Source organism: Ursus arctos, unplaced genomic scaffold (genome assembly GCF_023065955.2).
Source record: "Ursus arctos isolate Adak ecotype North America unplaced genomic scaffold, UrsArc2.0 scaffold_4, whole genome shotgun sequence".
Classification (NCBI taxonomy): Eukaryota; Metazoa; Chordata; class Mammalia; order Carnivora; family Ursidae; genus Ursus; species Ursus arctos.
The window spans coordinates 31,274,184-31,299,251 of record NW_026623056.1 but is presented as its reverse complement, the minus strand read 5'-3'; the positions used below and the strand labels follow the sequence as shown (position 1 = coordinate 31,299,251).

At 44.3% G+C, this 25,068-nt stretch overlaps 1 protein-coding gene and 1 pseudogene across 4 annotated transcripts in view; one reads left to right on the top strand and one right to left on the bottom strand.

Moving 5' to 3' along the window:
• Positions 1–629: 629 nt before the first annotated feature.
• LOC125281479 (vacuolar protein sorting-associated protein 29-like) lies at positions 630–2,323 on the top strand (annotated as a pseudogene).
• A 3,416-nt stretch (positions 2,324–5,739) lies between these two features.
• The window catches only part of ILDR1 (immunoglobulin like domain containing receptor 1), a 30,183-nt gene continuing 10,854 nt past the window's right edge, over positions 5,740–25,068 (bottom strand). Inside the window, exons 2-8 of one of the 4 annotated variants that reach the window (XM_026494635.4) lie at positions 24,106–24,276; positions 22,657–22,806; positions 19,906–20,025; positions 19,489–19,635; positions 13,524–13,655; positions 12,475–13,298; positions 5,740–8,268 (exon numbers count right to left, since the gene is read on the bottom strand). In XM_026494635.4, the coding sequence (XP_026350420.2) occupies positions 8,227–8,268; positions 12,475–13,298; positions 13,524–13,655; positions 19,489–19,635; positions 19,906–20,025; positions 22,657–22,806; positions 24,106–24,276 (1,586 nt within the window). In that variant the 3' untranslated portion in view covers positions 5,740–8,226. Of the gene's footprint in view, positions 13,299–13,523; positions 13,656–19,488; positions 19,636–19,905; positions 20,026–22,656; positions 22,807–24,105; positions 24,277–25,068 lie in introns of all 4 variants that reach the window. The other 3 variants (XM_026494624.4, XM_057306683.1, XM_057306682.1) reach the window with 3 other exon arrangements.

Genomic DNA, 25,068 nt, shown 5'->3' with positions numbered 1-25,068 from the left:
TTTAGTGAAGTTTACAAAGTTGTGCAACCATCACCATAATCCATTTTTAGCTCATTTTTGTCACCCCAGAAAGAAGCCTCTAGTCCATTTGCAGTCAATTCCTGTTCCAATCCCAGTCTTAAGCAACCACTGACTTACTGTCTCTAAAGATTTGCCTTTTCTGGACATCTCATATAAATAGAATCATATGATATGTGATCTTTTGTATCTGGCTTCTTTCACTTAGCATAATATTTTTGAAGTTCATCCATATTGTAGTATGTATCAGTAATTTGTTTTTCTTTATTACTGAATAGAATTCCATTGTATGGCTATGACCACATTTTGTTCAGCTGTTCACCAGTTGATGGAAATTTGGATTTTTTTCTACTTTTTCTGTTACTATAAATAAGGCTTCTATGAACATTCATATATGTTTTAATGTAGATAATTTCTCTTGGGTAATAACAGGGAGTGGAATTTTTGGGTTATATGGTAAATTTATGTCTAATATACATTTTTTAATTGCCAAAAGGCTTCCAAAGCAGCCACATTATTTCACATTTCCATCAGCAACTATGAAGATTTCCATTTCTCCACATCTATGCTACCACTTATTATTGTCTGTCTCTTTTATTATTGTCATTCTAATGGGTATGGCGTGGTGTCTCATTGTGGTTTTAATTTGTATTTTCCTAAGGATAATAATATTACATAGAACATCTTTTCATGTGCTCATTAGCCATCTTTATGTTTTCCTTTTTGTGAAATCTCTATTCATATCTTGTCTATTTTTAAAAATTTTGTTGTCCTATTGAGTTGTAAGATTTCTTTATAGATTATGATTAGAAGTATTTTTATCAAGGATTTGTGAATATATTCTCTAAGTTTTTGATTTGTATTTCTATTTCCCTAATGGTGTCTTTTGAAGTGCAAAACTTAAATTTTGATGAAGTCCAATTTATAATTTTTTTCTTTTAAGGATTATGCTATTGGTGTCATATCTAAGAACTCTTTACTTAATCCAAGGACACAAAGGTTTTCTTCTATCTTTTTCTCTAAACGTTTTACAGTTTTAACTCTTACATTTAGACTATTATCCATTTTGAGTTAATTATTTGCATATGTATGATGGGTCTAAATCCATCTTTTTACATGTGGCTATCCAAATGACCTAGCATCATTTGTAGAAAAGACAATCCTTCCCTCACTGAATTGTCTAAACAGCTTTGTAAGAAATCGGTTTACCATAAATTTAAAGATTTATTTCTGGACTCTCAATTCTGTTCCACTGATCAATATGTCTATACTATGCCAGTACCACACTCTCTTAACTAATATAGCTTTATAGTACATTTTAAAATTGGAAGGTATAAGTCCTCCAATTTTGTCTTTCAAGATTGTTTTTACTATGCTGGGAACCAGGCTTATGTATCTGGACCAACTCCCCCTTGTTCATGGTGTATAATTATTTTTATGTATTAAAATATCTGGTAATATTCTGTTAAGGAATTTTGCATCTAAGTTCAGGAGGGTTGTTTGTTCATTGTTTTCTTTTTTTGTAATGACTTTTGCCATGGCTTTGCACTGTCTTCCTTAAATGAGCAGGGAGTATTTCTTCCTCTTCTATTTTCTGGAAGAGATTGTGTAAAGTTAGTGTTAATTATACTTTTAAAGTTTTGCTAGAATTCTCCAGTGAGACTATCTGGGTCTGGAGATGTCATTTCAGAGAGCTTTTCTATAATCTGATTTCTAAATTTCTAAAATCCGATCTCCTAAGGTGGCAGCGCTTGTGGTGACTGAGTGGAGCCCAGTGACAGGAAGTTGGTGTTGGTATTAGGAGACCCGCATATTCCATATTAGTTTGTCAGCTAAAAAAACTGCTGGTGCCAGGAAAGATTCAGCACATTCTCTGTACTGGAAACCTTTGCACCAAAGACAGTTATGACTATCTCAAGACGCTGGCCTGTGATATTCATATTGTAAGAGGAGACTTTGATGAGAATCTGAATTATCTAGAACAGAAAGTTGTAACTGCTGGGCAGTTCAAAATCGGTTTGATCCATGGGCATCAAGTTATTCCATGGGAGATACGGCCAGCTTAGCCCTGTTACAGAAGCAGTTTGATGTGGACATTCTTCTTATCTCATACACACAAATTTAAAGCATTTGAGCATTAAAAAATTTTACATTAACCCAGTTAATGGGAGCATTATAATGCCTTGGAAACAAACATTATCCCTTCATTTGTGTTGACAGATAGACTTCTATGGTTGTCACTTATCTGTATCAGTAAACTGGACACAATGTGAAAGTAGCACAAATTGAATATAAAAAATCTTAAAGCCAAAAAAATCCAATTTCCCTAATGGTTATAGAATGGGATGATCTTTTGGGATGATCTATTTCATCTTAGTTGAATTTTGGCTGTTTGTGGTTCTCAGGGAATTATTTCATTTCTTCTAAGCCACTATACTTATGAGCATAAAGTTATATGTAGTACTCTCTTATTATTTATTTATTTATAATTACTGCTTAATAACTATATGATAATTATTTATGTTTATTATTTATTTTATACTTTTTATTTACTTTATACTAGCTGCAGTATCTGAAATGATATTTCCTATTTCATCCTGATATTAATGATATGTATTCTGTTTTTGTCAGTCTTAATGGAGGTTTATCAATTTTATTGATATTTTTGAAGAACAAACTTCTTATTTCTTGAGTTTTTTAGTAATGTTTTCTATTTCCAGTTTTATTTTCTGTTCTTATATTAGTTCATCCCTTCCATTTACTTTGGGTTTGTTTTGCTCCTTTTTCTAGCTTATTGAATTAAGAACATAGGTTACAGAAATGACACCTTTCCTCATTTTAAATGTAAACATTTAGTGCTATAAATTTCCCTCTCAGTACTGATTTAGCTGGATCCTACATATTTTGATATGTTGTTTTCATTTTTATTTAATTTATTTAATTATTTCATTTTTTATATTCCCGTTGAGAGTTCCTTTTTGCCTGTAATTATTTAGAAGTGTGTTTGCTTAGTTTCTAAGTATTTCAAGAGTTTCCTGTTTTCTTTGTTATAGATTTCTAGTTTGATTCCATTAGAGTCAGAGTACACATTCTGTATGATTTCAATTCTTTTACATTTGTCTAGGTTTTGTTTATGGTATGTTTTATGTTTTGTTTTTTCTATTTAGTGAATGTCCCAAAGGCAATTGAGAAAAATGTATTCTGTTCTTGTTGGGTGGTCTGTTTTATATATGTTAGTTAGATCCTGCTGATTGATTGTGTTGTTCAGATCTGTATCCTCAAGACTATGCCTAGTAGTTCTATTGGTTACTGGAAGAGAGGGGTATTGAAGTTCCCAACCCTAACCAGAGATCATTCTCTTTCTCATTTCAGCTTTATCAGTTATGCTTCATGTATTTGAGGCTCTGTGGTTTAGTTTGCAGACATTTAGCATAATATATCTTCTGGGCAGATTGATCCTTTTATCACTATATGATGTCTCTTTTCTCTGATAATTTCCCTTGCTTTGAAGTCTACTTTATAAGATATTAATGTTGCCACTTCTGCTCTTCTTATTAGTGTGTATGTAGTATACCTTTTCCCTCCCTTTTATTTTCAACCTGTGTCTGAATTTGAAATCAGTGCTCCAAGTGAATTGCTTACATGTAGGATATAGTTGTTTTTTTTTTAATCTGCCAATCCCAGTGTTTTGATTGGCGTATTTAGACCATTTACATTTAAGCTAACTATCTATATGTGACCACTTTAGTATTTTATTATTTATTTTCTATTTGTTTCCTCTGCTATTTGTTGCTCCTTTTCCTCTTTCTTGCCTTTTTGCAGGTTACCTGAATGCGCTTTAGGATTCCATCTTGATTTATTTATAGACATTTTATCATGGTTTGTCTATGGACTCCGGGAAACAAACTGAGGGTTTCAGAGGGAAGGGGGGGTGGAGGGATGGGCTAGGCCAGTGATGGGTATTAAGGAGGGCATGTATTGCATGGTGCACTGGATGTTATATGCAAACAATGAATCATGGAAACTACATCAAAAACTAATGATGTACTGTATGGTGACTAACATAACATAATAAAATAAAAGTTTTAAAAGAGCACCTTTTTAAATTTTTTAAATTTTTTTTCATTTTATTTACTTATTTTTATTTAAATTCGATTAGCCAACATGTAGTACATACTTAGTTTCAGATGTAGTGTTCAGTAATTTATCAGTTGCGTATAACACCCAGTGCTCATCACGTCATGTACCCTCCTTAGAGCCCATCACCCAGTTACCCCATCCCCTCACCCACCTCCCCTCCAGCAACCCTTAGTTTATTTTTTTAAAAGAGCACCTTTTTTTAAAGAAACTTTATTTTTTATTGTTATGTTCAGTTAGCCAACATATAGCACATCATTAGTTTTTGATATAGTGTTCAATGGTTTATTAGTTGCGTATAACACCCAGTGTTCATCACAACATGTGCCCTCCTTAATACCCATCACTCCCCTCCCTTCTGTAACCCTCAGTTTGTTTCCTGGAGTCCAAAGTCTCTCATGGTTTGTCTCCCTCTCTGATTTCTTCCCATTCAGTTTTCCCTCCTTTCCCCTACGGTCCTCCATGCTATTCCTTATGTTCCACATATAATTGAAACCATATGATAATTGTCTTTCTCTGCTTGACTTATTTCACTTAATATAATCCCCTCCAGTTCCACCCATGTCAATGCAAACGGAAGGTATTCATCCTTTCTGATGGCTGAGTAATACTTTTGAGTTTGTCTCTCTCTACAATTTTCACAGGGGTTTCTGTGGGTGCTACTTAAAATGATGTACTGCTATCAACATTTACCACTTCAGATAAAGTTTAGAAACTTCACTTCCATTTAGGTGTCTTTACCTTTCCCACCTTTAAATATCATTGTTTTGAGTATTAGTATTATATTTTTTGTTTCAATCATCAAATATGATTTATAAAACTCATAAGGAAAAGAATTGTCTATTGTATGGACTCAGATTTCTGTTCTTTCTATGTTTCTTCTTGATTCCTGATGCTGTAAGTTTCCTTCTTTTATCATTTCCTTTCTGTGTGAATAACTTCAGTCTTTTCAGGGTAGGTCTGCCAGTCACAGAATCTTAACTTTCATTCATCTATGAACGTCTTTATTTTCCCTTCATTCCTGAAAAACAGCTTTTCCAGATAGAGAATTATGGTTAACAGTTATTTTCTTTCATCACTTAAAAAACACTTTGCCATTTCCTTCTTTGTGGTTTTACATAAGAAATCCACTTAAATTGGTGTTTCCCTGCAGAGAATGCCTTGTTTCTCTCTGGCTACTTTCAGGAGTTTTGTTCTTTTTTAAAACTTTAATTATGATCTATCTTGCCATGGATCCTTTAGGTTTATCCTGTTTGTGTTCATTCAGCTTTTAGGTTCATTCAATCTCTAGGTTGGTGTCTTTCATCAAATACAGGCAGTTCCCAGCCATTATTTCCTCAAATACTCATTCACCCCCACTTTTCTCCTCTACTTTCTGGCACGCCAATGATATATTTTGTTATAGTCTCACAGGTCCTTGAGACTCTGTTCATTTTTTCCTGTTTACTTCTTATTGTTCAAATTGAGTGAATTCTATTGTTCTGTCCTCATGTTCACTGATTCTATCCTCTTATTTCTACTCCACTGTTGAGCCCATCCCATGAGTTTTTAATTTCTGTTGTGTTTTTCGGTTTTATAATTTCCTTTTCTTTTTTGCATAACTTCTATTTCTTTTTTGAAATCTTCTATTTTTTAAGATGATTTGTTATTGATTGTTATAGTATTTTTATAATGACTGCCTTCAAATTCTTATCAGATAATTCCAACATCTGATTCATATCAGGTTGGCATCAGGTGATTTTGTCTTTCATTCAAGTGATTTTCTTGGTTCTTGGTTTGTATTCTGATCATTTTGTCTATTATGTTAGGATACTCTGGGTTCTATTTTAATGTTTTATTTTACAGGAAGTTCTTCTATTAGGTTCAATATACAAGTTTTAGCCTACTTTTGCAGGCCATAAGGCCAATGGCAATTTAATTTTCAGAAACTTTGTGATGTTATGTTGGCCTACGTGATGTATTTGGTGCTGATGGGGCGCACTCTGGTCTCTGTCGGTGGTGCCTGAGGGGATAGAAGGAATTTCCTCTGGCTGGGTTGCCAGATATCTCTTGGTGAGGGAGGGGTGTGTAGAAATCTTTCTCTTGGTGCCCCCCCCCCGCTACCCTAGTTAATCTGGGCCAGGGAGGAGAGTCTCAGTTTCATGGAGACAAAGTGATTTCCAGGCCCAAGCTGCTAGCTGTGACAGGTCTTTCTCCTGGTTCCCTAGTCAGCCCTACTATCTCAGCAGGGAATGAGAGTCTCTGGCCCTTGGGAACGAAGAGCTTTCTCAGCTGGGTTACATGCTTTACCTGAGTTTCTCTTACTGGTTCTTCCTACTCACCACAGTATCTCTCCATGGAAGAGTCTCTGGCCCAGCAGGGAAGGAGCATACTTCCCCTGGTTATTTTTGGCAGGGCCTTAGTCGGTCCCCATTGCCTGAGGTTGTCAAAGGGACTCCCATGAAATCCACGGGGAAGAATGAGCTAGTAGCTTCTCTTGCGAGGTGGGAAGTTGGAAAATGCCAGTTCTGGGTGGCTCTCTCTCTCTCTTTTTTTTTTTTTTTTTGGTTGGGGGATTCAAGATAGCCTGCCTCTGTGTTATTCCTCATGCTCTGGGTTCCCAAATCACCTTGCTTTCTACTTAGCATCCTTTAGAATTCTCCTTTGCCTGTTTCTTGCGCCATTTCCAGGGCTTATAAAGTTATGCTTAGCGGGAAGGAGCAAGGAAAAGGTCTATGCCATCTTGTCCAGACCAGAGGACTCTCACCTAGTGATTTTTATGTCTTCTTTATCTGTTAAAATTTTTTATTTTTGTTTCCGTTTTGCTATTTTAGACCCAGTTGCATTATAGACATCAAAAATCTGAAAGAAATATTTGCCTGATGCATGCATTTAACCTATTTTCTCCAGATGTAATTAATGAGGCTGGGGGAAAAAAATGAATGTGTCAACACAACAGGATCTAAACTGAGCTTAAGGCCATATACATAAAGATACTGTTGAGGACCACACACACACCCCTCCGTTCAGACCATCTCCTTCCAATCTGCTCAAGGAGCATTTCTACATCAAGCACAAATGGATTCGTGAAAACACCAAAGGGACTAGGAAAATGGGAGGGTGTGGTAGAGCTAACTATAGAGAGAGCATAGCCCTCTCGTCCTGGGGTTCTCTGAGTGGCCAAACCTACCTGGATGCTTCTGCTTGGGAAATCTCAACTCTGCAAGGCTGAGTGGTGCCAGGAGAAAGGTGACTTCAAACTATCCAAATTGGGGCTCTTCTCTGAGTTTTAGTAGGGAAGAAAACTCAGTTCAATCAAGTACACCAAAGTAAATATTTATTTGGGACAGAATCCTTAGGCCAGTACATTTTCTTTCTAATTTATTTATATGCTGTGTTGTTCCCAAGAAGCATTTAAACTGATTTTAATTGGATACATAATATATAAGGATATATAAATTAAATGTAGGCAAAAAAAAAAGAGCAAGAAGAAAACAAGGGGCAGGAATAAATTTGGTGCAAAACTGCTTCTTAGTGATTTTCTACACTTGCATAAATAGCCCACGAGAGAGCACATTGCTGGAGTATTTCCTGTGCCATCTCTGACTCAACCCTCGGGAGCACTCAGGACTGGGCGAGAGTGCAGCAAGATGGACTCCTAAAATGGACGTATGCTATAGAGACAGAGACAAGTTCCCACAGAAATTTCCGTATTCAATAAATTGCCTGCACCTGAAACATGTTTGGTTTCTTCTTAAAGATTCCTGAGTTCTCACTTTGAGACTGGCCATAGTTTTGAGCTGTGTGACCTAGCAGAAGACTCAGGCTACTAAGTTCCTGAGGGATCACGTACCAGTTAGGGTCTATTCCAAGTCAGATACTCTGTGCAGAGTGTGAGCCAAGGCTAACACTATGGTCATCAATTCCTCAAACTCTTGTTTTTAATATTTTTCTATTTTCTTCTCAGAATCTAAGCCAAAACTGTTAGATAGGGACTTGCAGTATGCCTCCCAAGTCAGCTGGAAATCTGGGTGATGCTGATGACATGTGGGAGCTGAGAAGTAGCCACAGAAGTAGTGCTGTGCCTGGTGACTAAATGACCACACTCCTTCCACTACGGGAGCTGGCTCTCTCCTGGGGAACAGAACACAAAAGAATCCAGTCAGCTGGGATCTATTGTCTATGCATACAACATACAAGGTGCACTTGATTCTGGTACAAATTCTAGGTGAGTAGTGGATGCTGGGACAGCATAACTGAATCTAGAAAACACTTCTTGATTCCTCATGAAGCCAGTCTCTTCCCCAGGCTTAGGTTACTCTTCTTTCATACCTCCCTGGAGCCTCCCTCAACTACCTTTAATGTTTAAAAATTTCTTACAGTCTCATTCACTTTGCCTCCTGCTGATTTTAACACCTTCAAGTCTCCCTTAGACTGAAATAAAGTACCCTGTCCATTCATCAGCCGATGCATCTCCCTACCACTTGTTCATGAAGACATGGCCCAGTTCTTCTTTTCTTATTCATATTCTCCTGAACTGTTCCTTCTCAGCCCTTTTCTAAAAAGTTGAGCTTCATACATTGGTATTTCTCTCAAGTTATTTTTCAAAGATCATTAGCTACCTCTTTCTGACCAAACTCAGTGACTTTTCTTCAGAAGTTAGTACACTTGATCTTTCGACTTTTTCAACTTATTCTATCAGGGCAAGGTCTACATTTCTGATATTTCTCTAACTATGTATTGTAGGGGATCATCTCTAAGTTTTGAATATCTACAGCTGTAGTCCATGAATGTGACCTTTAATATCCTATTTGAAGTGGCAAAACAAGATATCTGTCCCAAAACATACTATTAAATGCATGTGTATATACATTCATGTTACTGTAAAAAAAAGTTGTGTTTCCATTTTATCAGGAAAGTGAGTTTATTATTTTTTTAAATAATTATTAATTATGTTATAGGAAAGTGAGTTTTAGGGGGCATGGCTTCTAATCAAAATGCTATGGGATGAATATTCTCGGATACAAGGGAAAGCAATGAAAGGGGACGAAAGGAATTTGTGCAAGGCTTGCTGAAGAAAAACCCAGACATGATCAAGGAATAGGCATTGTATTAAAAGTAGAGGATTAAGAATACTGAGCAAAAAAAAATTTTTTTTTATTAACTTGAGTCAAGAAAAATGAAAAAAAATCTTGGATTCTCTACTGCAAGTTTGAGTTTAACTTGGAGAGGAAGGAATGCAGTTTTCTCTTGTATTAGAACAGGTGGGTGCAGGCCAAGTTTGCAACAAACCAGAAATGCCTTGGGAAGCTCTTTCTCGTAGGGCAAGATTGGGAAGAAAGATATTCAGTTTGAAGGAGGCCAGAAGCACAGGGGTAACCCAGTCTGAAACCACAGGAGTTTAAAAATTGACATTACAGTTTCTTACATTTCTGAGACTGTGGCCTTTGATGGAGTGAAAAAAACAAAAGAAAACAAAACCACCAGACCTGAGGTCAGGTCTCTGCTGGAATCCTGATTCTGTAGTCAAATGGGAGATTCCTCAACATAACTCCCATTTTCTCATGTGCACTGTGCAGAGAATAGTTCTTACCCATTTTGGATGGAAGCCCTTGTTCCTCGGTATCTACTTGTTAAACATTATTCTTAAGACAGAAGGTTCGATGAAAGCCAAAAGGTTTTTTAATTAATGCATACAGCTCTGAATATTTAACAAAATATTTTTAATAAATATTTCATAAAAAGTTATGGCAAAGCTGTAACTGCTGAAAGCTTGATTTAAGAAAATAGTGATACATTTATTAACTCAAGGAGCAAACAGAAACTTTATTATACATAATCAAAGATTGCCATCTGGTGGCCCAATTGTATTATGATCTCTGACGCTAGCTCCAAGCTCTGAAGACTTCAGAGATTAGCAAAGTGCGCGGGAAGCGCCCAGCCCCACCGAGGAGAGCAGCAGAGTAAGACTTTGGCCCTGGAGACTTTTGCTTCACTGAAGGCATTCAAAATTCAAACTATAAACAAAACACTGTGCCCTTCAAACGAACCAACTGTCTAAAGCCAGCCATGGCCCTGGGCCTGTAGTCACTCAGAATATGAGTAGACAGTTGAACATGATAAAGTAACTAACTCTGTGGGAGATAAGCTCAGAGAAATCCAAAACAATGAAGGCTTTCAAAATGATCTTGAGCGAAATCTTTGCGTCTCATGAGCAACTTTACAACAGAAAACTTGGTTTGCTTGTGGTAGAATTAGTAGTGTGTAAACCTTAATGATAAAGGAAGCTGTAATACTTGCAGAAAATGAGGAAGAAACAAAGTTACCAGGAAGAAATATAGCAGGAAAACATCATTGCCCCAAACGATTCTTGCTTCTTACGAATGAGGCCGAAAGTTACTGAAAGGGTGCAGGCTTGAGTCAGAGGGCTATCCGTGCTCAAACTCTGGCTTCACTGTCTACTGGCTGTGTGACTTCAAGCATGACACCCAGTCTCACTGAGCCTCACGTGTTGTTGCAAAGATTAAATAAATAAGGTTTGGAAAAGGCTTATCCCAATGTCTGGAACATAACTGGTGTTCCTTTTACCCTTCTCTCTCCTACAGGAAACCACATAATTTCACTTAAAGAGAAGAAAACGAAGAAGAACTTCAAAGATAGGGTTTGGATTTGGGGCCAAAACCTGCCTTTCAAGTTCTTTTTTTTTTTTTTTTCCTGTTAAAATGAAGATAAGAGACAGTTTAGTCACTCTATGACTAAAATAGCAGCAGTTGTCCTGGCTTTAACTGGTTCCAGGTGTCCTTTCAGAATGTAATTTTCCTATTGGTGACATGGAAGAAAGAGTTGTATCCACTATAAAATGAAGATAACAGTACAAACCTCACAGGGTGTTGTGAGGGTTAAATGGAATATGGCATCAATGTGCATAGTTAGGTACCACTTAGTAAGGATACTACTACGTTTCATGGTCTTTGCGTCTTTCCTGGGACGTCTGTGAGAACTGCCATTATTTTAGAACTGCCTGCAGGCCTTTGCTACCTTCCTCATGAATTACTCTCTCACCAAGGCTCTTTTCTAGAAAGGCTAGCACTACAGCTCCCATAAGGTGCCTGCTTCTTTGCACACTCCATACATGTGATTGCTTTTTAAACAAATCACAGCAGAACTTGCATTTCCAAATATCTTTGGAAGTGTATGGGAGACTAAAATTCTTCTACAATATTCTCTACTCTGGGAACTTCCCTCAAAGCCTACTACATATCCCTTTATCTCAAAGGAAGCAAAACAGAAAAGGATTTTGGTCACATAGAGAAATCGATTTTCATTTAAGTTGACTCTGAAGACAGTTCATGAATATTTTTGAGCCATGGCAGCATAACTTTGCAAAATGACATTAAGGGAATACCATCGTTTCAGTATATCAACTATAAAATGATTTTTTAAGTCACATCCTTAAAAAAATTTGAGGCCTATAAGGCCATGATCCCTCTTTGTGCGCCTTTTAGGCTCGTAAGCTATGACTGGCACCTATTGGTGCCTTGCCTGTTCCAGAACCCTAAAGTTTGACCCATATTTGGGATATGAGGTGTTTGTTTTTGTTTTAAAACAGTGTAAGGATTCTTTGGGGGGGGGGGCGCCTGGGTGGCTCAGTGGTTGTGTCTGCCTTCGGCCTAGGGCGTGATCCCGGAGTCCTGGGATCGAGCCCCGCATCGGGCTCCCTGCTCTCCTAGAAGTCTGCTTCTTCCTCTCCCACTCCCCCTGCTTGTGTTCCCTCTCTCGCTGGCTGTCTCTCTGTCAAATAAATAAATAAAATCTTAAAAAAAAAAAAAAAGGATTCTTTCTGGGGGTCTCACAGGGCCTCATCCTCGAATACAGGGCCTTGCACACTGCCTTGCAGCCCCCAGAAGCGGCACAAACGTCCTGTCAGGCTGCACGGTCTAATCTGGGGTATGGAAATAGACTTGCTAAGTAAAGGCAGGCAGCTAGGACAGGAAGTAAAGCCTTAGCCACGAAACCTGCATTTAAGTCTTACTCCACTACTCACGGGCGCTCAGTTGTTCTGAGCCTCGTTTCTTCATCTGTGAAATGGGGGAACCCTGCCTCACGAGACTGTCTTGTGTCTGAAGATGAGAAGGCCCTTTTTAAGCATCGAGCATCCAGCCCTCCTCCGGCTCTGCATGCACTGGGCCCCTTCTAGCTCCGACGAGAGGTCTCGCCGCGCCCACGGGGCAAGCTCAAGGAGGAGGTACCCTCACGGGTGGCATGTGGGTGGCCCGTGTCAGCTGTGGCCCAGCCCCGCTCTGCCCACGCCCGACCCTCGGCAGGATGCCCCAGGCTCACCGAGCGCCTCTCCACACTCCCTTCTCTCCGGCCATTCTTGCCTGGCCTGACGTCCAGCGAGCGGTAGCTGGGGGGCTTCTCCTCAGGCCAGTGCGAGGAGGGGGAGCTGCGGCGGCGGGGGGCTCCCCGGCTCCGAGGCTGCCTCTCCTTGTCGTCCTCCTCGGAGCTCCAGGAACTGAGGCCGGAAGGCAAGGGAGGGGAGTAGCTGCGGTGCCTGCGCCTCGGGGGCCTCCGGGCATTCTCCCGGGGGCTGGGCCTGCGCGGCCGGGCTGGGCAGCGGCTCCGGACAGGGGGGCGGTCGGGCCGCCAGCGGGCCTCACTTGATGAGGGGCCGTCACTGAGGCTGTCCCAGTCTGACCAGGGCGTGGGTGACCCGTGCGGCCTGGAGCGGTGGTGCCTTCCCCTCCTGAGCTGGTTCAGCTCCCGTCCCTCCAACGCCCAGCGCTTAGGCTCCCGGTCCTGAAGCTCCTGGTGGAAATCAGGGTAATGGGGCTGCCTTCTCCCCTCCCTCAGATCCCAGGGTCCAGGGGGAACTGGGCTGCGCCACTGCTGGCGGGAGGAGTTGCTGGTCCTCCGTGAGGACGGCAGGGCTCCGATCAGCGGGGGCAGGTGGATGATTCTGCGCTCCACAACCTCAGAGCCCAGGGAGGACAGCATGCTGCAGGCTTGGCCGGATCTGGCTTTGAGGTCAGGCGGCAGAGGCTGCGCGGGGTGGAGGTTCCGCAGCTCTTTCTCCAAATACTCTAAGACACCATTGGCGATGGGAGGGTGAGCGGCGGTCTGGGTCATTGGCATCTGTGGGAGGCTGGATCGCTGGGACAAATCTGAATAGAAACAAGGATAAGAACATGCAGAACTGCTGGCTCAAAACATGCCCCTCAGAACCAGGGCACCAAAGTGACACATTGATCAGCTTGCGTTTTGCGTCCATCCCGTCCCCATCCTCAATCACAGATACCCACTATATTCCTCTCGAAGGCCCCGAGGCAGCCCATGCACCTACGCTTGCCCTCTGCCCTCTCCCACCCCAAATCTCTGGCAACGGTTACCTCGCGGCGGCAGCAGGTTCATTGGATAAGATGAGACCTGGGAGCTCCTGTCCGCCCCCCAGTATAGTGGTTTTTCCATCACCTGAGGGCCTAGGGCCTGAGCCTGCTTCATGTAGCGGTGGCGGGCCAGGGCTGCAGGGGAAAAAGGAGAAATGCAGACCCTCAGCCAGGACAAGCCCCACACCTCCCACTTCACTTCTCTCTACCCAGCGGCCTTGCAAAGAGGCCGGTTTCTAATCTATCTTGTATAGGAGTCAGAGTTAAGGGAGCAGTGACCAGTCGGTCATCTGGCAAGGAGCTGGCAATGCAAGCCAGGAAAGTATGCCTGTAATACCTGACTTCCAGTCTTGGAAATATTGCCTCACCCTGCCATTCCCAGGTTCACCTAAGATGCAGGTAGATACATGGATATCAGTAGGTGATGAAACCTCAGGTCCCAGGCCAACAAGGCCTTCAGTCACAGGCCAAATATAGAAGATGCAGACACCAAGGACTTCGAGGGGGCTGGGAGGCAGGGGCTGCCAGGGCAGCTCAGGGCCGCCTGCTCAGAGTGGAAAAAGGAAAGCAACAACGACACAAAGCAGGTAGATGCCAAGGTCACTGGGCAGAATTACTGGTAAAGGGAAGGAGACTGAAGAACCTTCGAGCTGGCACACCAGCCCTTGCGGGGAGGATCTGGTGGAAGGGAGGCAAGAGATGCAAAAAGCTGAAGTAGATCCCAGTGGATCCTTTCTACTCTTTTCCTTATCTCAGTAAGTGCTGGGGTTTTCCCTAAGTAGGGGGAATCTCTAAGGGGTGCCGGGAAGGCAGAGAAGGGAGAAAGGAAATACCATTTCCTTTCAGGGTAAAGAAAATCCTATAAAAAGGCAGCACAAGGAACCCATACACATGTCACTCTAGTCCCCCAGGTGCAGCCCGTGTGAAGCAAGCACACAGTCCTCTCCCCACCCCTCCCCTCCCCTCCCCTCCGCCCCTGTGAGTGCAAATTAGAAACCAAAGCTTTCAGCTGGTTTGGTTCGTGGTAACTGTCTCCCAAGGTCTCTGTCTATCCATGCGTATAGGAAAGGTACTTGTGTGTTCCAGGGCAGGAAGTGCCTGCCTCAGGCCCCGCGCTTGACACTTCCACCTCCTGCTGCGTCCTCAAGCCCTGTGGCCCCTCTAAAGCAGCCGGGCTCTGCCCGAGGCTTACTCCGGGCACAGTGCAAGCGGCAGAAGACAGGCAATCTGGCCCCTACCGCAAAGGGTCGGGGATTTGCGGAGCCCAGCAGCTGAATGGCCATCTGGACCCAGTGGCTCCGGTGTGAAACACGCTTCCAGCACAACCAGAAGTGGTTGCAGCTGAGCCCTCAGACATGCCCGGAGCCGCAGCCCTGACCTTGCATCGCAGCCCAGCCTGGAGGAAATCAGATGCAAACAGAGCGGCTCCCCCAGCTGCCACACCTTCCTGCGGACAGCACTCCAGCCCCTCCGCGCGCTCGTGCTTTCTTCGCTCTGGCTCACCGCTGCCTCCCCAGCTCCCTACACGTGCCACCATCGGCACACAGAACGCCCTGCTTACTACCCATGTGCCAGTCACTGTGCGTAAGCTAAGGAATCCTCAGAGCAGTCTCTCATTGGGAATTAGATGGAGAAGCTCGGCGCACAGAGGCTGACTTCCCAGTTCAAGGTCCCTCTCTGACGCCCAAGCCCGCGCTCCTCCTGCCAAAGCCCTGAGTCCGCAGACTCTCCTTTACTTCTGTGATGAAGCAAAACAAAACAAAACAAAACAAACCCCTCCCACAGTGGTACGGCCTTGCTCTATTTCTCTCCAACTCAGCTCCATACTTCAGAACCCACTCCACACTAGTCTCTGCCTCTAAGGCCTGGGGCATCTGACTCCATTGGGAACAACCCTACCCACTCCCCACCCCCCTAACTGAATCCTGGCCACTTCCTTCTCCTACTCCCCCAACTCCACAGTAGACAAAGGGAAAGTTGGGCTTACTCCTTGTTCCCCAAATGACTTTTTTTAACTAACAGGACCGTCTGCACAGATAACTCCCTAGAGACCCTTCCGGATCCTCCATGAGCTTTCCTGTGAAATTTTCCATACTCCAGAGATGACTGCATCCGCTCTCTTAGCTGCCACACCCTTTCCCCCAGGGGCCCGCCTTTCCCTGATGTAATGGAACTGCTGAGATGGGAGTGGAAAACAGGGCCCTGAGCTTCTCCCTGGCCTTCGCGTCCCATGGGAATGTCAGGGTTTTCTGCTGTTCGCCTAGCGGGGAATCAGGCAATAAAATAAGAGACACGGAGAAAGTAGCTAAGCCTCAAAAGACTCCTAATAAGTTATATCTGAACCTCAGTGGAGTAAAGTCTGCCTTGACCATATTAAGGAGCGAGTTAAAAATACAGATTCCTAGATCCCACTCCCAAGCACCGTCCTTCGGTCTAGTGCAAGCTGTGTTTTCCCCCAGCTCCTGAATACTAAAGCAGGCAGCCCAACTAGAGTTGACTATTGAGGATTCTCAACAACTTTTGAGAACTATGGTCCTCAGGGTTAAGGTTCCTTAAATACAAGCTTTGAGGGTCAGACGGACTTCAGCGTGAATCCCAGCATGTACCAGCTGTGTGATTTTGAGTGAATTTCCAGAGTCTCTGGGCCCTGGCTCCTCCTCCGTGAGCTAAGGACAGAAATACCTATTTCTTAAAGTTGTGGAGGTTAAATGAAGGCTCTCACTGTCATAATACATTGTTATAATAAGTCCCTTCTTTTGCCTTCGATCCCATAGGAAACAAAAGTACACATTTGGAGACTAGACCACCAAAGGCATATTTATCTTCATTTCTGAGGAAAACGTGGGGCCTATTCTTTGAGACGTCTCTTTCGTGACAGAGCTGGCACACACCTCCCCCTCCTCCAGAGACCTGAGCCTCTCCTTCCCCGCAGCCAGCATCGTCTGCGGCGCCCAAAGCTTTCCAACTGCACTTGCCTGTAACTGCTTACCAGCCCTTACCAGCCCCTCTCCACTCTTACAGAACTCATTCTTTACCCTCTTTTGACCCATAGTCACACAGTCCTTTCACTTTTTCCCATACAACCAGTCCCCTCTAACTTGACTGGCTAGTCATTTTAGTGACATCCTTAGGCGCTTCCTAGAATCCCATGAGCTTGAACTCTTACCATTTCAGCTTTCGCTTCTGGTCCCCGTGCTGACTGCACAGCCAGACAACTGACCTCACTCGAACAGCACTCCCCAACATGGCTTCCCTTGACTGATCTCACGAGCCCACTTCCCTCCTCAAGAGCAGTTTAAACATTCCCCACTTCTCATGACTTCCCCTCCCCATGAACTCTCAGCTGATGACATCATCTTGGTTGAGGAAGAGGAACCAGCCCTGGGCATGGAATCGAGAGACCTATGTCTAGTCCACGATCTGCCACCAACAAGCTGTGTGTGATTGTGCTGAAGTCTCTCTAGCCTTACTTCCCTCAGCTGTGAGGGGGATGGGGAGGTGGGTGGCACAGATCAGAGATTCCCAGTGTGGTCTGTGGCCTACTACAAGCTATGCCTAGAGGTTCTGTGGGGAGGATGGCCAGTAACCGATCTAGGGTCCAGCTTCAATGACTTGCATCTTTGAGTTTACTGTGGGTCATTTACCAGTACTAAGTGAATTGTCAAGGGTTACTAAAATGTGGTGTCATTCTCATTTTTCTCCTCGCTGGTCCTCTATTAACTCACTGGAAAGTGGGACCAAGTTAGGGAGGTGGGCTGTGGTCAGAGAAGGTCAAGAAACACTGACGTCACTCTCAAGCTCCCTTCCGCCTCTAGAATTTTGATTTGCCAAAATTGAGACAGGTTGGTGTGAGATCTCTCAGCTTCTTCCCTTCTACTTGGACCATCCCCCACATTTTAATGACTTTCTCTCTCTCTCCAGAGGTCAGGCTGCGCTTCAGTTCCTTTCTGAAGGTAATCCTTTCTCTGTAGGCCTCATGTCACTCCCACCTGTTCCACCTGCTCAGTCTCACTTCATAAGGCTTCACTTTACTCCTTTCCTACTGGCCTTGGTTCTTTGCCTACAAATATGCTTGGGGTTATCTTATTCTAACCAACAATCATACACCCCCCTTTCCTCACCCAAGAGTTCTCCTTAACAACTTCTGCCCCGTCCATGTACTCTCCTCTTGTCCTCAGAATTCTCAGGACAGTCTGCCGTAGTGACTCACTCTGAAAGTGACCTCATTTGCTCAAGTCCAGGGATCTTTACTTGTGGCCTGCATTTCTTTATGCTACCAGTTCTTCTAAATGACTCTAACCACTTAGGAGAAACCGCTCTCCCCCAGAACCCGTTTATCAGCTTACCGAAACAGTGGGTACATTTATCATTTGTGTTGGCCTTATCCTCAGTCCTGCCTGTTTTTAGTACCCCACGGACCTAGGGATTCTACGAAAGCATCTTGGGAGTGATTTTCGCATCACTTCCTGCATATTACAACCCAGTGACAGTGACTTCTCCACGGCATCTCTGCCAGAGGCTCTCGAGAGGTAGGGAGTCCGCAGCCCAATACTGAGTTCTCTGCTATTTTTTCTCTCTTTAAGGAGGTCATCTGGCATCTCTGCCAAGCCCACTGTAATCTCCACATAAAGGCTGTGGCAGCCTCTACTGTGTGAAATTCAGGCACTCATAAGTCAGATGAATCCGGATTCAAGACCATACTGCCACTGCTACTTACTAGCTGTGACCACTCTGACCTTCAGTCCCCTCATCTGTTAAGTGGTGATGATACAGCCTTCTAGGGTTGTGAGGATTCATATAGGGAAATATATGCAAAGGGCCTACGCATGGCAGACATCCAATAAAAGTTAGTTCTCTTTTCCTGTAAGACAACAACCCTGGAACACAGGCCTGAAACCAGACACAGGACATTGACCTTCTTGACATCGTAGATCAAGTTTTGTTTCTATCTTAAGAGGTAATTCCTTATCTCTTTTTTAAAAAAATTTCTGTTCAAATGAACCAAACTGGTAAGAGTGATAAGAGTGATTATCTCTGAGTGCTCAGATTAGTCTTTACATTTTTCTGAATTTCTCAAATTTTCTACAATGTAATACTTTACTTACATCATCAGGGGAAAAATGTTATTTTAAGAACACAAAACTCCTTCCATTTAAAGCAGTTGATCCCACTCCATCTATTTATTAAGAAAAGATTTTTATAGAATAATTTTCTACAAAAAATATTGGCATTCCACAACCAAATTTTTTAGGACACGTCATAATTCTGTTTTAAAAGGTCAAATTTCAGCCAAAAGAAAGATCACATTAAGAAGCTCTTCTTCTGCTCTCTCTCTCCTTCATCTAAACCTCCTTCCTTCATCTAAAAAGAGGTTCTCGAAGTGTGGCCCACTGTTCAGCAGCATCACATCACTTGAGAACTTTCTGGGAATACAAATTCTCAGGCCTACCCAAAAACAATTACATCAGAAACTCCGGAGGTAGAGCCAGCAGCTAAGTTTTAACAAGCCCTAGGTGATTCTTAAGTTTAAGAACCACTGCTCTAACACCTTTCTCCTCTATCTGTTCTTTTCAAGTCATCTCTAAGGGGTGGCCTCCTCTCTCACTGCTACATTCAAACCACCCACTCCGGCCACGCCGCGTCCAACCAAGGTGAGTGCTAGGAGCAAATACCAAGCACAGGCTTATCAGGGAATGAGGAGGAAATGCCGTCAGTGGGCAGAACCACTGGAAGGAGGCCTTAGACAGGCTAGGATGTAGACAGGCAGAAGTCTTCCCCCTTGGGTCTACAACTTCCTGGAGCATCATTTTCTGGGCTGAGGTCAAAGACCTCTGAGCCTGTGATGGGAGAAGGGCACAGAGGAGAACCGGGAAGGACCCAAGGTTTTGGCCTGGTGTGTGAAGCGGATCTATCTGGGACAACAGTCTGCAGAGTCACCCCATCCTCCTGCTCGTCCGTCCCCTCTCACCTGCCTCAGGGCAGCAGCAGCGGCCAGGGCAGCAGGGGCAGCGGACGTAGCAGCAGCAATACTGAGGACAGCACTGGCACCAACACACCCCGATCAGCAGGAGCAGGACGAGGGCGCCCAGAACGATGAAGATCACCGTCAGCCAGTCTGCAGGGGAGACGCCAAGAGCAAGCTAACTAAGTATGCTGGTGAATGCTTCCAGGCCTAACTTTCTAGAGGTCTAATAAATGCAGCTTTTGACCTATAGGTTACGTTCAATCAATATAGTGGAAAAAAAAAAAAAGTTTAGCTTTGGTAAGGGACCTTCAGAGGTTGGCAATCCAACAACAACCTGGGCTTGCTTGCTTCTGTTTTCTTCTGTGTGTAGAAGTGTCACAGTGATGGGGGTGCTAAAGAGAAAGCTGCAGCAGCACTTACGCAGGACAATGAGCTTCACCTCCTTATCTGGGTCTCCTGACGTGTCCCCGGGAGCCTCAATGGTGCAATAATACACTCCATGGTCCCACCACATCACTTCATTAATCACCAGATCTGCTCCTACAGAGAGGGAGGGAGGGAGGAAGTGCCAGGGGTTAAAGGAGAGGGTTTCTGACCTGGTTTCTGACCTAGGGCTTAAAGACCCAGCACTGTCCTTCCACAACCTAAGGGGGCCCCTCGTAGAGGAGAGGAAGGCCTCAAAGTCCTTTCACTGAGACCCTCCTCTTTCTCCAAACAGTACTGACCATTCATTGAGCCCTACCAGGTACCCTGAATGGCTTTTGGACATGACCTCATTTCATTCCCACCACAGCTCTCCGAGTGGGTGAAGTACACATTACATTGCCTCCCAGGGATATAACTTTCTCTCACAGTCATATAACTTTGGGTCACGGATGTGGCCATCCAGAACAAAGGCACGATTTCCTATCCTCTCTTAAAGGTGCACATGGACACGAAATTAGAGATGGCAGTCCCATCTATAATTCTTATCTTCATTATCTGTTTGTCAAAAAATATTCATTGAGGAAATGAAACAAAAATGCAAGGTCATGCACCACTGGAGCTACCTTCAACTTCTGTTTCCTTCTCTTTCTGCGTCAATCTCTACGATTTTTTCCTACCCATGATTTTCCAAACACACTACCTTTCCCAGAAACAAGCTTACCCCAGACTTGGAAGAATGGTAAAAATGCTTTGGAGGAAGTTCTCTCTCAATGTTAATGCACATTAAAAATCTGCCCCAATTTTTACTAGACACATAAAGATTTTTTTAGGGATGTCACAGTAATGAGGACATTCAGGTATGTTAATATTTTAAATAATCCAAGCACTGACTTGACACGGTCATCTCAAATGATGCACGCACCGGCAGAAAGTGTCAGAAAACAAGGGCTCCAGAAGTCAGGACAAGTACGGAGGTAGAAATAAAAACCAAGGGGAAATACTGCTTTTCCATGAGTATAAGTGAGAAGCAGAGTTTGATCCAAACATGACTGGGAGTAGACATAGTGGATAGTATTACTCAAAATAAGAAAAAAAGAAAAGTGGGGACTGTCACCCGTGGGGACTTTCATCCTTCAAAAACTGTAAAGGAGACTTGCCAGTTAAAGAGACTTTAAACTTTGGAGTCAGATGAAGGCTAATTCTGCAGGCTCTGGGAAAAACAGAACCACTTTAAGAATGTACCTAGAGACCAGAAAAGGACAGATGTTCCTTAAGGCCGAGAGTTTATGGGCTGGCTTGGGGAAATCGGAGATCGCATGTGAAAGAAGGAGACTTAAATATTACAGCCAAAGTATTATACACAAATTTGGAAGCAAATGTTAAATTGGTTCCCTTTAAGTGATCTACCTTTAAACGGTCATAGAGCATTCACTGATTTCCTCACATTGTTGCTACAGGTCCCCTGAGTGGCCTGCTTCACGTATTCTCCCTTCTTTTTCCCCTTTTAATCAGCAAATATTTATTTAACACTGCACGTGAAGCTCATTGAAACAGGTTCTGAACTCTGTGCCAATAACCCATCGTGGCAATCCTGGATTACAAGGTAGGAATGTGGGGCCCCAGCCCATCTATCCAAAAGTGCACTCAGTGATCATAACCAAAGCTCACTGCACACTTCATATTTGCCGAGTGCTTTATGCAGTCATCACACTTAATGCTGACAACTGTCCAGGAGATCGGTAGTACTACGGCAAGTCCCATTTTGTAGAAATTGAGGCTAAAAAAACTGAAGGGACTTGCCCAAGTTCACATACCCTTTAAGCGCAGAATGGGGACCCACACCCGAGTCTGACTGAAGACTGAGGGCTCTAACCACCAGTCCCTGTACTAGGCACAAAGAATGAATGTGCTTTACACATAGCTCTGAAATATCACATTTGATATTTACTTCGGTGTACGGAGACAGAGACGATTATGTCCATCTTTCAGATGAGGTAACAGAGGCCAGAGAAAATGTCTGCTACCGGCCCATGAGCTAGCAGGTGGAAGCAACAAGAGACCCAGCCAGGTCTTTAGATTCTAAGGCTAATGCTCTTTCCTCTACCAATGGGCAATGATGGTCTCCAGGTAGCCATCTACTTGGAAGCCCCTTAGACGTACAACAGGAGTGGCCAGAGGGAAACTCAGGGGCCTAGGGTTCATGCAGGCCCTGAGAGCAATTTATGGGAGGGAGCAAACAAGCCTGAGCCACACCGGGGCCATGAAAAAGCAAAAGAAACCACCCACTCCCAGACCTTTAGCCAAAGCTGTAGGACACCTTCTCATCCAGAGACCAGTTTCCAGGGGGAGTGACTTCAGATGGTGGTACAGCATTCTATGTATCTGGCATTTTCCTTAAACAAACAAATAACAACAAAAAAAGAAAGAGAGAGAGAGAGAAAGAAAGAGAGAGAGAGAAAGAGAGGAAGGAAAGAAGGAAGGAAAGAAGGAAGGAAGGAAGGAAGGAAGGAAGGAAGAAAAAGAAATAAAGAAAGAGAGAGAGAAAGAAAGAAAGAAAGAAAGAAAGAAAGAAAAGAAAAGAAAAGAAAAGAAAAGAAAAGAAAGAAAGAAAGAAAGAAAGAAAGAAAGAAAGAAAGAAAGAAAGAAAGAAAGAAAAAGGGAAATCCCCACTATGACTCAGCCGCCCAGGCCCGATGTCTGCACCTCTTGCCGCCCCCGGATCGCTGCCGCCTCCCCTGCACTCACGGTTCTGGATGGTGATCTTGCGTTGCCGGTAATCCACCCCCAGCACGGGCTCACTCTGCCCCCGCCTCTGAGCCACGATGCGAACCTCCCGCTGGCTGTCATTGCAGTCATTGGATGGGTCCTGGCCCAGGGACAAAGCTGCCTGGTACGCTGAGGAAAGAGGACACAGCCAAGTCACACAGCCATGGGGAATTCCCGTGAAGAAGGGTGCCCTTACTGTTGCCTGGAGCCGTGAAGCTTCTCATTTTTATCCTGAGCTCATGTGTCTACTGGGAATCTTGCTCAACCTGAACATTCTGATTCTGTGGGTCTGGAGTAAGAATCTGGGAGTCTGCATTTTTACCATTGAGCAGCAAGATCCAGACCCGTCTAAAAGGCCATCAGTTCCAAATCCTGGCTCCATGCCCCTAGCTCCCATTCCAACTACCCTTGCTTTAGTTTTGGTCACCCCAGCTTTGGCTCCCATAGGGTTCATCCACCTGCCCTTATAATACATTTGCTGGTGGCAAGTGCCCACTACCCCGGCTCTCCTCCCTTCTCACTTTATGTGAAGAGTGACCCCCCAGAAATCATGCCTTGATTCAGAGATGTGTCTTTTGGGGACATCGCCAGTGGGTGACTAAGACATTTAGGTATTGGGGTTCTTGCTATAAGACATTAGTCAGGGCTAAAAGAGGTAAAGCTGATGCCTCTCCCCTTTTTCTTCACCTTAGGAAGCTCACCTCCTTCCTACAAAGAGGGTGTCTATTGTACCCCTTAAAATTTCTACAAGCTTAATTGTCCAGGGCTGATGGTGAGGATCTGGGTTTCTCTGTTCCTTGACAGAGGCAGCTAGAAAGACCTTGGTTCCAGGGAGGACAGCTGACATGAGTGGGGCGGCTGCTACTGAGAAGCAGGACTTGGCTAAGCGTGGGGGGGGTGCGGTTTGTGCAGCACTGAGCACGTGTTCCCGGGCGGCAGTGGGCTCTCGCCCACTTGGAGAGTTTCTTCGGCCACTAGGAAAGCTGGCCACAAAAGGGAGTGTGGCGGTGGCGGGCGGGGGGAGGTTCACAAACGGCCACTCCTCGGGGTCCTGGGGGATGTAGGGGGCTACTTGTCCACATTCCCAGGTGGGAAGGGGAATGGAGGCAGACTGCACACTCATCTCAGGGTGCCGGCACGAACCCAGAATGGGCCAGGTGGCGGGACTGGCACTGCCTTTTAAAAAACTTAATGTCTGAGCTGCCTATATTTTTTTAGAACAAGGTAGGACATAATTCTTAAAATAAAATAGTTTGTGACCTCAAATAAGTTACTTCATCTCTCTGGGTTGTTTATCTATAAAATGAGGAGACTGCATTAAGTGACCTTTGTGGCTCCCTCTCATGAGGATTTGTGATCCTAAATAATTCCAATGACCTAATAACCATGCTTCACGGAGGGATGTGGGCAGAGGGGGGAGGGACTCACATGCAGAGTAGTAGTCAAAGATGGGGTCCTTGCAGAAGGACTTGAAGCGCCATGTCACCACGACATCCTGGAGCTGGGCGGAGGTGGTGTAGTCACATTTGAGGACGATGGAGGCAAACAGGGTGACATAGCGCTCTGTGTGCTGGACCGTCACCAGCAAGGACAGGCACCCTGCAGCCAAGAGCAGGAGACAATGCTGAAGGCAGCCCATGCCTCTGGGAGGTGACCTACTTCTGTTCAGGGGATAATAAAAGCAATGCAAATAAGCAAACACACTAGCTGACTAGTTAGGGGCCGGCAGGCAGAGGGGGAGGCAGGGACCACACAGACACGCTGGGAGAGATGGGGGAGAGAAAGAACAAGGATGACTCGCCAGGATCTCGTGATCCATCGCCGGTCTTAACACATCCAACAACAATAAGAAACTATGTTAAAAGAAGGCCGTGTATGTACTAGAGTGAGCTTGCCGATATATGTATATATCGCTTTCATGTTACTTTCTTTAAAATGTTTCCCCCACTTCCCCAGGGAAGTTCAACGGGCCTATGAAGCCAGTCAGGTCTGCCTTTAGCCTCTCTCTGCTGCCCCACCTCCCTTCCAGGCCCACCTCACACTCAGGGTGTCAGCCGCCCTGAACTTGCTTCATTCCTTCCCGTGTCAGGATCACCATGTTCTGGAGGTCGTCCCACGTGTGGGCCTCTCGGCTGGAGCCGTCTCCCAGAGCACCAGCCACCACTCCATTCCCTTTACGAGGCTAATTACTATGTATGCCTTAGGTCTTCCGCCGCACCCTCACCTCCTCCAGAAGCCTTCCCTGACTGCAAATCTGGGAGAGGGGTCTCACGTGTTTTCCCAAAGTGCCTTCCCCCTCCCCAGGCAGCTCGTTTCACACGCCTTGGTGATGGCCAGCTGACTGCAGGCCCTGAGAAGGCCAGCTGACTCTGTCACTGACTCACTGCTAAA